Source organism: Marmota marmota, unplaced genomic scaffold (assembly GCF_001458135.2).
Source record: "Marmota marmota marmota unplaced genomic scaffold, marMar, whole genome shotgun sequence".
NCBI classification, from domain to species: domain Eukaryota; kingdom Metazoa; phylum Chordata; class Mammalia; order Rodentia; family Sciuridae; genus Marmota; species Marmota marmota.
In genome coordinates this window covers 303847-316431 of record NW_025999899.1, presented here as the reverse complement: position 1 = coordinate 316431, position 12585 = coordinate 303847, and the positions used below count along the sequence as shown (strand labels likewise).

General features: G+C 44.9%; 1 protein-coding gene across 1 annotated transcript; it reads right to left on the bottom strand.

Moving 5' to 3' along the window:
* Window positions 1–4246: 4246 nt before the first annotated feature.
* Window positions 4247–5666, bottom strand: LOC125615137 (transmembrane 4 L6 family member 5-like). The gene is made up of 2 exons (XM_048798319.1): window positions 5248–5666; window positions 4247–4829 (listed from the first exon to the last, which is right to left on the bottom strand). Exons 1-2 carry the CDS (start codon window positions 5373–5375, stop codon window positions 4688–4690), a joined length of 270 nt encoding a protein of 89 aa, XP_048654276.1. The 5' UTR covers window positions 5376–5666; the 3' UTR covers window positions 4247–4687.
* Window positions 5667–12585: the final 6919 nt, after the last annotated feature.

Sequence of the window (12585 nt, the reverse complement as noted above, 5' to 3'; positions counted from 1 at the left end):
CACTCTCCCTGTTTGCCTCCCTCAGACCCTAAGTTTGTAGAGCTTGGGGCTGAGAACCCCCAGCGAATTTGCTTGCCCTCCGGTAGCCACGCCCCTGGTAGCTGGTGCAAGAGACCTCAGTTTTCAGCACTGGTGGGAGCGGTAGCTGGGAGTTCCGCGCCGCGAGTCCTGCGCCACTCCTGATTCCCTTGGTCTGGCTATGGAGCTCACAGGAGAGCTAGGAGGGGCCCTTACGGGAGAGCTGGGAGGGGCTCTTAAGGTTTCCCCACTGTGTGGAGAGAGATGGCTAGGGGATTACACACCTGTTGCACTGGTTTCAATGAAGTTATCTCTTCCGGCCGTGACATCAGTTCTCTGCCATGGTGGTATCCCGTGCAAATGGTGACCGTTCGTTCCCTTTGCCGGGTGACCAATGCAGCGGGTGGGTCCTGACTGTCTCTCCCAAGCCCTGTTTCAAACCTGTGGCCACTGCCTATGCAGGCTCGGTTGGCTTTTACCTCTGTAAGTTCAGACGGGCCGACCAGTTATTTCAGCGGGATCGTTAGTGCTGAGTCACGAGAAGCAGGCGAACCGGAGTTTGAATGCAGCCGATCCGGGCTCCGTGTGTGTGTTCTGAGGGGCCCAGACTGTTCACCCCAGATCCACGTCAGCTCAGCATTGCCTAGTGATCCTGAGCAAACAGCATTTAGACAATTTATGACTCCCTATGCCCGCCCAGCTGGAGAGGTCAGAGACTTGATCTCTCCGTGCCCGCCGCCATGTTGGATTCCTGCTTGTGCATCTATATTCAGCAATTTCAAAAGAATTTTACTAAGACCTGGCAAACTCAAGTTCATATTGAATAGAAAATTTTAAGTGAAATTCAACAAGTAAATGACTCTATTATTTGGCCAGGAGAACAAGTACAAGATTTATGATGGCTTCAGAGACTTTAATGTCATTAATGTTACCCAATTTTGTATTACTAGAGTTCCATAGAATGATATTGAGATTCAATGGCAAAATGTAACTAATCACCTAATGGGACTTGATTCTTTTCATAATGTTCCTTTGCATGTGTTGAAATTACAATCTCAGATTCTGGTCGTGGTTGATGTAAAGGCACCTGCTTTTAACAATGAAAAATATGGGGCAATTTGGCTGAAGCAATCTCTTCTCTTCAACCTTTTAAATACTTTTCTATACATGTAGCTGGGTTACTAGCTATAACTATACTGTTAAACTTGTCTCTGTTCTTGTTTTGCATAGTCTGTGAAGCAGGATGGAAATGATTAAAACATCAGGATAATATAATTCCAAGAAACAGTTTCTTAGGGAGATGACTTGCCCAACCCAATCCACCTCCCAGGACACATGTCCTCCCATGCCCATTGCTGACGTTTTGAAAAGGAGGACTTCACTCATGACAATCTTGAAGCTCCTCCCACATATATACCATTCTTCAACCTCAACCAACAGGGTCTCCATGTTCTCTTCCAGAACTCTGAAACTTCCCAGAACTCAAAGTCAGGGGAGGTTACTGACTTTGTGCCTTCTCAGGAGGAAGCAGCCAGACTTGATATTGATGCCCCAATTTATCATACCCCTTTCAGAGTCTGAAATGAAGGATATGAAAAATAAGTTCAAGAACATTTACCCTAAGCTTTTGTCATTTAAAATCCCAGGACTTGGGCTGGGGATACAGCTCAGATTGTGGAGTTCTTACCTCCAATACAGAAGGCCCTGGGTCCAATCCCCAGCAACACACACACACACACACACACACACATCCCAGACCTCATCCAGGGTGAATGAACTCAAAAGAAACTCCATCCTAGATACCCATTAATACATAATGGGTTACCTGGTGCCAACATAATAAGCCCCAGGTAATTCACCATTTACATTATTGTCCCACCCTAATGGATCAGCAGGGCCCCAATACTATGGACCCCAGGTATTGCCCTTCTGTCCCACCCTAAGTAAAGCGTATATAATCCAGACCCTTGCTTTAGCCTGCTGCCATTTTCTGCCCTAAAAATGAGCCATGCCAGGGATGGGGCTGTAGCTCAGTGGTAGAGCACCTCCCATGCATGTGTGAGGCACTGGGTTCGAGCCTCAGCATCATATAAAAATAAATAAAGATATTGTGTCCAACCACAAATATATATATTTATATATCACGCCAAGGTTCTATCAATTGTCTCCACCACTGAATACTGAATAAAGAAAAGACTGCTGATCTGAGATTTGCTTCCAGTCTCCTACATTTGTCACATATGCATCTTTTGTCCTAACAAAAGGTGCTAGTATACTAGGCATGGTGGTGCACACTTGTATCCCAGATACTTGGGAGGCTGAGGTAAGAGGACCACGAGTTGGAGCCCAGCCTGGGCAATTTAACAAGAATTTGTCTGAAAATTAAACACAAAGGGATGAGGGTGCATGTAGCTCAATGGTGTGGTAGAGCAAATGCAGAGCGTATGTGAGGCCCTGGTTTCAGTAATCTCCAGTACTAAACATAAATCAATAATAAAATAAATTAAAACATGTTAACCATGAATTGAAGTAATCCTTTGCTTCTTTTATTTTTTATAATTTGGTCTTTCTTTTTTAAAAAAAAATATTCATTTTTTAGTTGTAGTTGGACATAATATCTTTATTTCACTTATTTATTTTTATGTGGTGCTGAGAATCGAACCCAGGGTCTTGCACGTGCGAGGCAAGCACTCTACCACTGAGCAACAGCCCCAGACCATCCTTTGCTTCTTTTAAAATTTCCTTTTCCACAAATGGAATGTTAAATTCTTTGAGGGCACAAACTTATCTGCCTTGTTTACCAATGTATTTCCTGAGCAACTTAATAGCTCATCAACTCTGAATAAAAAATAGTAAGTAGGATGTGGGGCCTCCAAGCAGGGTCAGAAGAACACCAAGCTCAGGAGGCTGTCACACACTGCTGCTGGTTTAGGGCATTATCTGAATGGGGAGTGTTGTGAGTGGACTCAAAACAGTTTATTCCAGGGGTCCATGGGCAGGCCAGGCACGGGTCCAGGAGCAAGCAGGTATAAGCAGGTATAAGTGGAGCCTCAGTGAGCTGAGCCCAGCAGAAAAGACAGTGTGAGCAAGGACTTAGCCAGGACATAGCAGGTCCCTCCACATCTCTACCTCACACAGTCCTGTCCCTTGGATACTGCTGGTTATTGGTGAAGACTCCTGCTTCCTCACAGGTTGAAGTTTGAACATTAGAGAATCATACTGAGGCAAGCATATAAAGCAGGGTTTATTTAAAAAGGGGTAACAGAGACTTCTCCTGGGGGGGAGAAGGGGGCCATAGCTGGTATCTTGGTATCCCAAGAAGCAAGGTATTCTGCCCTTTTTATTTGTCCTAGGCTTTCTTTGTTCTCCTGCCCTCTTCCTCTTATCTTTCTCCTTCCCAAGTAAGGGAAGGAGAAATAGCATTCTCTTTCTGTGGGATGGTCAAAGGTGGAAAAGAGGTGGGGAATGGCAGGATGGCAGAGTCCAGCACACCTTAATCAACAACCTTAGAGATCCCTGTAGGGAGGGTCAATTCTTGGGATAGGTTACCTTAACAACAGGTTGGAGCAGAGGCAGGTTCTTGATAAGGGTGGAGGAAGGGCTCTGAATGAATTAGCATTTCAACCCATGAGGGGACAGTCTCTAACTTCCCGACTCAAAATTGGCCTCCTAGATCTGACCTGACTCCATTTACATATCTCTACTGACTGCCTGTCTGATTTTGGCTTCAGTTTTTCTTGTAATCTTCACAAATGACAAAGTAATGTTACTGAAAGCTGGGTCTTTGTCACCAATGCCAATTCATGCCAATTTAATAATGAAGACATGGTTTTGAGAAAAAAGTGAAAGTAGTTTTATTACTTTGCAATGAAATGAGAAACACAGGGGACTAGTGTCCCAGAGGCTGGGTTCTGCCCATAGGGAAAACAGAGGGCTTTTAAAGAAGGTTTTCAAAGGTTACTTTCCAGGTGTGCTCTGGAGCTATTCATTTCCTAGATCCTCTGGTAGATACCTTCTTCCTGTGGAGCACTGAGAACTCAGGGTAATCTTGTTCCCTCACTCCAGGTTAGGGAGGCAGGAAGGAGAAAAGAAAATAAGTTTGCTTTAAAGAATAAACCTCAGAACAAGGAGAAGTATAATAAAATGGAGAAATGGAGCACTGTTACAATTATTCAAACTGTTGAACCCCGACGCAAAGAAAAGACCCACCAACTCCAATTTTAATTCGAATTAAAACAAGCTTGTATTTGTGTACACATAAAGAACTGATCAGTGGCTGTCTCTTCTAACATGGGCTAGATAGCAGCCCCCCAGCTTTCCAGGTACAAGGTTTTATAGCACAAAAAGTTACAAAGAGGGGTGTCCAATAGGATTTTGACAAGCATATAAAAAGGCAGATATTATGTTAATGATCTACAGGGCATGATGGTTCAATTTAGGGAGTAAATTCAGATCACAACATCAGAATTTATGAGGCACCGCTGAGGTTTCAGAGAGGGTTGTTATCTGATCAGGGAAAGCCAGGCATTTGTGAGTTCAGGCACAGGCTGGAATGCCAAACCAGTTTAGAAAGCATAGTAATTTATAGTAAAACAGAAATTAAATTTTTTATGACTTTGTGAGGAGATGGCTCCCAATCTTAAGATAGAATTAGCTGGGTTCATAAAAGCTAAAAACAGTAGCTGCAACTCAGGAGGATCTCCAGGCTGGATGCAACCACCAGCAAGGAGAAGAGTGTCACATTCCAGGATACCACATTGGATGGCTCCTCACAGAAATTCCAGTCATCAGGGTAGCTCAAGTATTCATCTCTGCGAATGAGTAGGGTAAAGAGATCTGAGGAGGAAATGCAGCACCCTTCCCCCACCTCATCTTCTGAGCACACACCTAATGGTATTTTCTTTCTTTCTTTTCTTTCCTGGGGATTGAACTAGGGGCACTTGACCACAGAGCCACATCCCCAGCCCTATTTTGTATTTTATTTAGAGACTGAGTTGCTCAGTGCCTTGCTTTTTCTGTGGTTGTCTTGGAACTCTTGGTCCTCCTGCCTCAGCCTCCCAAGCCACTGGGATTACAGGCACCCCACTTTGAATGGGATTTTCAAAGGGCTAGTTAGGCCCACAGGAGGGAATTCTCCTGAAGCTCTGTGGCACCCAGGTTTCCTGGCCCACGAGGGAAGGGCTTGGGAGGATGGGGAGTGGGGGGTCACGAATACAAGTTAAGCCTTACCGTTGGAAGTAATAGTCCCACACGCCATTCATTGAGCATTTGGGTCCAATTCTGAGTCCTTCTGCTGAAACTGTGAGGCAGTAGATGGCCCCAAGTAGTCCGATGATAACGCAGAAGCGTAACGACATCAACTGGACAGGGGTGTGGAAGGTGGGCTGGATAGGGCTGTCCCCTCCCCACTCCTGGGCCAGCCAAGGCTAGCTCCACCCCCCACACTGCCCAGCTCCTCTGGAGCCAGGTGGAAGATACATTTTTGGGCTGGGGATGTAGTCCTGTAACAGAGTGCTTGAAATTCTGCAGAGGATGCTGTGGCTCCATGAGAGACTGGTTCAGGGACAGAATCCTCAATCTTTTTCTCCTTTTTGGAGGGGATGCAGGTGTTACTTGGGATTGAACCCGTGAGTGCTCTACCAATGAGATACATCCTCAGCACTTTATATTTTTTATTTAGGAGACGGGGTCTCACTAAATTTCTAAGGCTGGCCTCAAACTTGAGTTCCTTCTGCCTCAACCCCTGAGTAGCTTGGATTACAAGTGTGCACCACCATGCCTGGCCAAATCTCTTTTTAATTGGGATCTCACCGGGCAGTCATAGTCATTAGCTTCCCGAACCACTGAAATTCCCAGACACAGCACCTGTGGGACAAGAGTCAGTGTGATAGTGTGAACCCTCCACCCCAACCCAGATCCTCAAGTCTCCATCTCTTCCAGAATCTGCCTATTTTGTCCTCAGGATTTTGAGGAAAACCTTATCTCTACCTGTCCTGGAGCATGGTTGGGCTCTACAATACTTTATTTGCCTGCCTATCTAAACTCTGTCCATATTGTAGATTTCTTAGAGTTTGGGTTTAGTATTAAACATTCCCTGTGAATCTTAGCACCTAGTAGGTGCCTATCTGAATGGGAATCTGGAGGCTCTAGGTGGAAGGCCAGGGCCACACTAATTCACACTCAATGAACTGGTTGCTTTCTCTGTGTCTCAGTTGTGTCCAATGTAAAATGGGTTTGTAAAACCTAGCTCTCAGTGTTGTGATTAGGAATGAAAGAGACAACTGGTGGGCCTGATGTCAAGGCTGATTTACAGTAAGTTCTCCTTAGCTATAAATGTCTTCAGCAGTGGGAAGAGGTAGTGGTGTTGAAGGTCTGGTGAGCTAGGATATGGTAGAGTGTGTTCACAAATGCTGTGATGTGGGTTGTGGGATTTCCTAAGATCCAGCCCCTGATCGTTTTACTTCCTGTGACTTTTCTCACAAAGTCCATCCTCTCCCAGGTAATTCCCTCTGGCCAATAGTCATGTCAACATGCCTGGAGATCCAAACCCAACTGCCTGAAGGATGTGTTCACTCAAATGTCTTGATTTTCGCTCAGATTCAGTTTCAGAGGTGACCTCAATCTCCCTTTGATTTCCTCATTCTTGTATTTGAAAAATATCACCCCATCAGGTCACTTAGGCTTAACCACTCTAATCCTTTTGCATCCAGTCAGACTTCAAATCTTCTTGACTTTTTCTTCAATAGTTCCTTAATCAATCAGTCCTTTCTCCTCTTCCCCCATTCAATTCCTAATTAAGTTCCAGGAGGAAGATGTTCTTAGCCTTCCTTCAAAGTCTCATAGCTCTTGCCCTATGCCACACCACAGTTCATCACACATGCCACCACCAGATTAAACTTGGTCTTGTGTGGTGAGCCGCTTCTGCCGTTTATGCAAATTATGGTCGCCATTACAAGATGGCGCTGGCTCCGCTGTGGTCTGTGACAAACAACTCCTTATTTGGGAGAGTTGGCGCATGACTTTTCATCACCCTATGAGAAAGCTCCACGTGGCTGCTTTGCATTGGGGCTTGAGATGCTTTATTAAGGCTGGGAGGGGCATCCGAGAGGGAGAAGAAGAACTATCAAGGGCCTGAAATAAACTACTGAAAGAAGATTCCTGAGTGTTGCGTCTTCCTTGCGGGCAAGAAGTCGCGACAGTCTTGCCTAGGTGTGATGGTGTACACCTTAAACCCAGAGACTCAGGAGGCTAAGGTAGAAGGTACAAGTTCAAGGCCAGCCTTGGCAACATAGGGAGACCCTATGTCAAAATTTAAAAATAAAGGGCTGGGGTTGTAGTTTAGTGTCAAATCTCTCCTGGTTTCAATTGCCGGGAGGGTAATTTTGGCTTTGGTACTGGAAATTGAACCTAAGAACACTTAAACATTGAGCTACATTCCAAGCCCATTTTTTTTTTTTTAATTTTTCATTTAGAAACAGGGTTTCCCTGAGTTGCTTAGGGCCTCACTACATCGCTGAGGCTGGCTTTGAAGTCATAATCCTCCTGCCTCAGCCTCCAGGACTGTTGGGATTACAAATTTTGCCACCAAGTCTGGTGGGAGGGGGCTTCTAAATCCTAGGAAGAATTTTGAGGCTCCTCACTCTGCCTCCAGCCTTGTCATTGTGATCATAGCACAGGCCAGGTTCATCTCCCATCCCTGGAATTCCACAGCTGTTTTGATCCTTCCTTCCCTGTTGGTCTTGTCTGGCATACACCATATAAGGAAGCATTTTGTTCTTTTCCAGGGAAGGGGCTGAGAGTTTTAGTTCTCAGCCTCCCTTTAAAGTATCATGGCTCTCGCCCTATGCCATGCCATAGTTCACTCACATGCCACCACCAGATTAAACTTGGTCTTGCCTAGGTGTGATGGTGCACACCTTAAACCCAGTGACTCAGGAGGGCCACCGCAGAGAAACACCTCATGAGTGGAACCAAATTTCCACCAGCACTCTCATGCCCCTCTTCCTGTTTCAGGGTAATTCAGGGCCATTCTCCACCCATTGCTTACCCTCACTGGTGAGGTCACTTACTGGGAGGCTCCAGGATCCACAGATATCTAGAATTGCCTTTGGCTTTACGTATGTGTGTGTGTGTGTGTGTGTGTGTTTTGAGTTGCTAGCAATCTAATCTAGGGCCTTGCCATACTATGCAATTGCTGTATCACTGAGTTATACCCCCAACACATTTTGTCAATTTTAAATGACCCACCTCCTTGAGAATTTTACATTTGGTCAAGGTTTTTGATTCTGTTTGTGGTCTAAGCTTCCTTGTCTTGTTCCTAGCCCTCTAATTATATTTACAAAAAGAGAAGGGTTATCATAAATTCAAGAGACAATACTGTTTATAGCTCGAATCTGCTGACTTCTGTCTATCACCATGGTCACTGGCTTCTTTCAAGATACTCTCTTTCCTCCGTGACATTAGTCTCCTCTTCCTGCATCTATGGCTGACCTCGTACTATCCATTCTCCACACAATAGCCAGGGGGATCTACTTGTCCAGTGGGTAGTGACTAGAACGCTCACACTGTGCTGATCAGAATCAAATTGATACAGAAACTATAGAAAACTATTTGTCAGTATTAGCACTGAATATTTGCCAACCATAAGAATCAGCAGTGTTGGGCTGGGGTTGTTGCTCTGTGGTATAGTGCTAGCTTCACATGTGTGAGGCATGGGTTTGATTCTCAGCACCACATATAAATAAATGAATAGAATAAATGTCCATCAATCTCTAAAAAAAAAAAAAAGAGTCAGTGTTGTAGTCCTGTATAACTGTAGACAGGATGGAGCTAAATACATATATTCACCTAAGACAGCTACAGAAATATAATAGCAATATTATTTGCAATAAACCCGAACTGCAAACTATCCAAATGTCCATCAATAGTAGAATGTTTAAATTACAGTTACAAAAAAGAATGCATAAGCAATAAAAAACTACAGCTACATAAAATATATGGATGGGCCTTATAAATATAATATTATGCTAAGAAGCCAGACATGAAAGAACACATAGTGTATGGTTTCATTTTAAATAGAGTATTGAAGAGACCAAACCAGTTTCTGGAGGTTGGAAGACAGAATTAGCCTTGTTGTTGAGGAGTAGTACCTGGTGAGAGGCATGTGTGGGATTCTGGTAATAATGATCTGTGTTTTTTGTTAGTTTGTTTTATGAGATGGTGTTTTGCTATTTTAATCATGTTGACCTGAAACTCCTAGCCTTAGCCTCAAGATCCTCCTGCCTTAACCTCCTGAGTCATTCCAATGACAGGTATGTACTTTAACTGTTTTTTGATCTGGGTAGTGGATATGTGGGTATGTCCACTTTGTAAAAATTCAATGAGCTGGGGCTAGGGATACAGCTCAATAATAGGGCATGTGTTGAGCTTCCACAGGGCCCTGAGTTCATACACAGTGAGCATGCATGCACACGCATATATACAACCCAATCCCTAAAATCCCCAAACTTCATGTGCTAGGAGCTCTATATGATGAATCTATTTGTTTATTTATTTACTTATTTATTCATTGTGGTACTAGGGATTGAACAACCCATGCACTCTGCCCCTGAGCTGTACTGCAGTGTACTCACACACACACACGCACACACACACACACGCACACACACATATATATACACACACACACACATTTGTATGTATTCTAATTTTACTAGGTTGGCCTCAATAAAATTTATAATTTTCTCCCCCCCCCCGTTTTTCTTCTGGTAGTGACAATTGTACCTTAAGGCTCTCTCCATTGAGGCATATTCCAGTCCTTTCAATTTTTTATTGCCCAGGCTGGTCTCAAACTTGTGATTCTCCTGCCTCAGACTCCTGAGTTGCTGGGATTATAGGCATGTGCCCCTGCACCTTGCATTATCTTCCTTTTGAATTAACTGGGATTGCAGACATGTGTTACTATGCATAGTGCTCTTTCTGTCTCTCAGGCATGTGCTAATATGCATAGCTCTCTCTCTCTCTCTCCCCCCCACAACTTTGCAGTAGTGCTAGGGATCAAACCCGGGTGTCACACATGTTAGGTAAGTATCTGACCTATACCTTCAGTCCTAATTATTTTATTTTTGATGGTACCTACTCCTGTCTGAAATCATCTTATGGATTACTTCATTCATTCAGTGACTATTAACCAAGTTCCTGTTAGGTGAAGGCACTGGTCTAGGCTTCAGGCACACAGCAACCAACAAAACAAGCTGTACTTGCTCTCATGGGGTTTCTAGTTTTGATTCCTCATACCATTGCCCCCTAAAAGGTACCAGTTTTCCAGGAGAGCAGGAACCTTGTCTGTGTCTCCGTGGCATAATATGGTACTTCCTGAGAGTGACTCGAGTAGTAGAGGAGAAGGAAGAGGGCTGTGAGTTAGAATGTTGGGAGCATAGTGTTGAAGGTGGCCTCTACAGATGATTAGTTAGATTGGGTGGAGGAGTGTGAGGTAGTTTAGGTTGAAGAAGGAACATGATATGACAATGGGCAAGTATGTAGGCCTAGAGGAGTGTGACATCTCAGAGATAATAGAAGTCAGAGAGATGGAGTAGAGTCCAACAGCCATGATACAAGAGATGGGGAGTAGAAGAGACCTCAGAAAGTAAGAGGGAGTTGCTAGTTAAAGGAGCGGTATCCTCATTTAGGTAATAGAGATGTGACCCAGAATAGGGACAAGGTGAGACCTCTTCTAGAGAATGTTATCTGTCAGCTGTCCTGAAAAGAGGGAAACTCTGCTGGGTAGATCTCTCAATTTTGCCCCCCCACAAATATTACACTAGGTTGACCATCTAAACTTCCCCTAAACGGGGAAAGAGAGGAGGAGGAGATACAGGAAATCTGTCTCCTCTTCTTTCACTTCTTCCAGCAGATCCTCATCTCCAGGAAGCCTTGGGGGCAACTTCTCTGCCTGATTGACCTGCTTCTGAGTTTGTCCTTAGCAACCAGCACAGAGTGGGCATCCAGAATGTGGGCTGAGAGTGAGTGGAAGAGGAGGAGGGAGGGGCAGCACTGAGCTGAGAGGTAGAGTGACTGATGGGTGACATCACTGCCTGGCTCCAGACCTTTCTGCTGTACCTCCCCATGCCTATTATTACTCTTCCCTGATAACCTCCCACACAGCCAGCTGTTCCTTCTGCTTGGACCCTTGTAGTGAGGGGTCCCCAACATCTGCTCAGTTGCCTGTGCAGGGAGGGTCAGGTGGGACAAGCTTTGACCCATAAAGGGAGCTCTTTAGAGATTTGAGCCTCCCCTCCTTGCCTTCTCCTTCCCTTACACATTCATCTCAGGTCCTTGGGGGCTCCTCCAGGGCTGTCTCCAGAGTGCTGAGTTTATAGGGGAGTTTATAATGCACCTTGTACATTCCTACTCCCCACCAAGCGCTTGCCACCCCTCTGGAGCACTGTCCTTTTAATCTCCCCTCCCTTCCCATTCACAATCCTTTTCAGTGGTGCCCATACCCTGATGACTGGCCTGTGCTCTATACACTCCTCACCATCAATCCCCCGCCGATGAAGCCAGGCATGAGCAGGACTTGCAAGCTGAGTTGGTCTGAGCTCCAGGTCTTCCCATCAGGCACCAATAGGAGGGCATTGGCCACGATGCACATTAGGGAGAGAGATATTAGGGAGAGGCCCACCCAGCGGGCACACTTCCTTGGGTGCATGGTGAAACAGTGAATGAAAGTGAGCCTGAAATAAAATGAAAGTATTCCTGGCCACAGAGGAACACAGGCTGTAATGTGAGTACAGGTCAGAGAAAAGCTGTGGTAGACACTGGCAGGATCAGAATGATAAGGGAGGCCCTATCACCAGCTGCAGCTGGTGAGGAGAGGGGGTGGATGTGCGATGATGTGGTGGGGGAGCTAGTCACACACTGGTGCCAATGTCTTCTTCGTCTTTTTTTCTGCACACACCTCTCCATCATCCCTCTTCAATTCCTTACCTGTTGAAGACTCACCCAAGCCATTGTATGTCTCTAGGTCACAATTGCCTCATCCCTATAAAGGATAGAGTGATATCACTTGCCTCTTGACTGATTGTAAGGGTTCCTTAGGACAGGGGGAATGTTTGTTAAACTAGGCAGCACAAGGAGGTGTACAGTGGGCTTATCATTTCCATTTGTTACACATAGAGAGTTCCTCCCAGAAAGAAATGAAAAAAGATGATAGCGGGCTTCAGCTGTGTTTTTATTTCAAATTCTTTAAAAAAAAATTTTTTTTTTGTACCGAGCATTGAACACAGTGGCACTTAACAAATGAGGCACAACCCAGCCTTTTATTTTGACTTTTGTTTAGAGACAGGTTCTCACTGAGTTGCTTAAGACCTTGCTAAGTTACTGAGGCTGGTTTTTAAATCATGATCCTCCTGCCTCAGCCTCCCATGCACTGGTATTACAGGCATGTGCCACTGAGCCTGGCTTCATTTCATCTCATTAATATTTGTTTATTGATCCTCTCTCCTTTTGAGACTACTACATGTTTCTCAGGGTAGAATTGAGACTGAGGCCTGATTTGTTAGAACATAC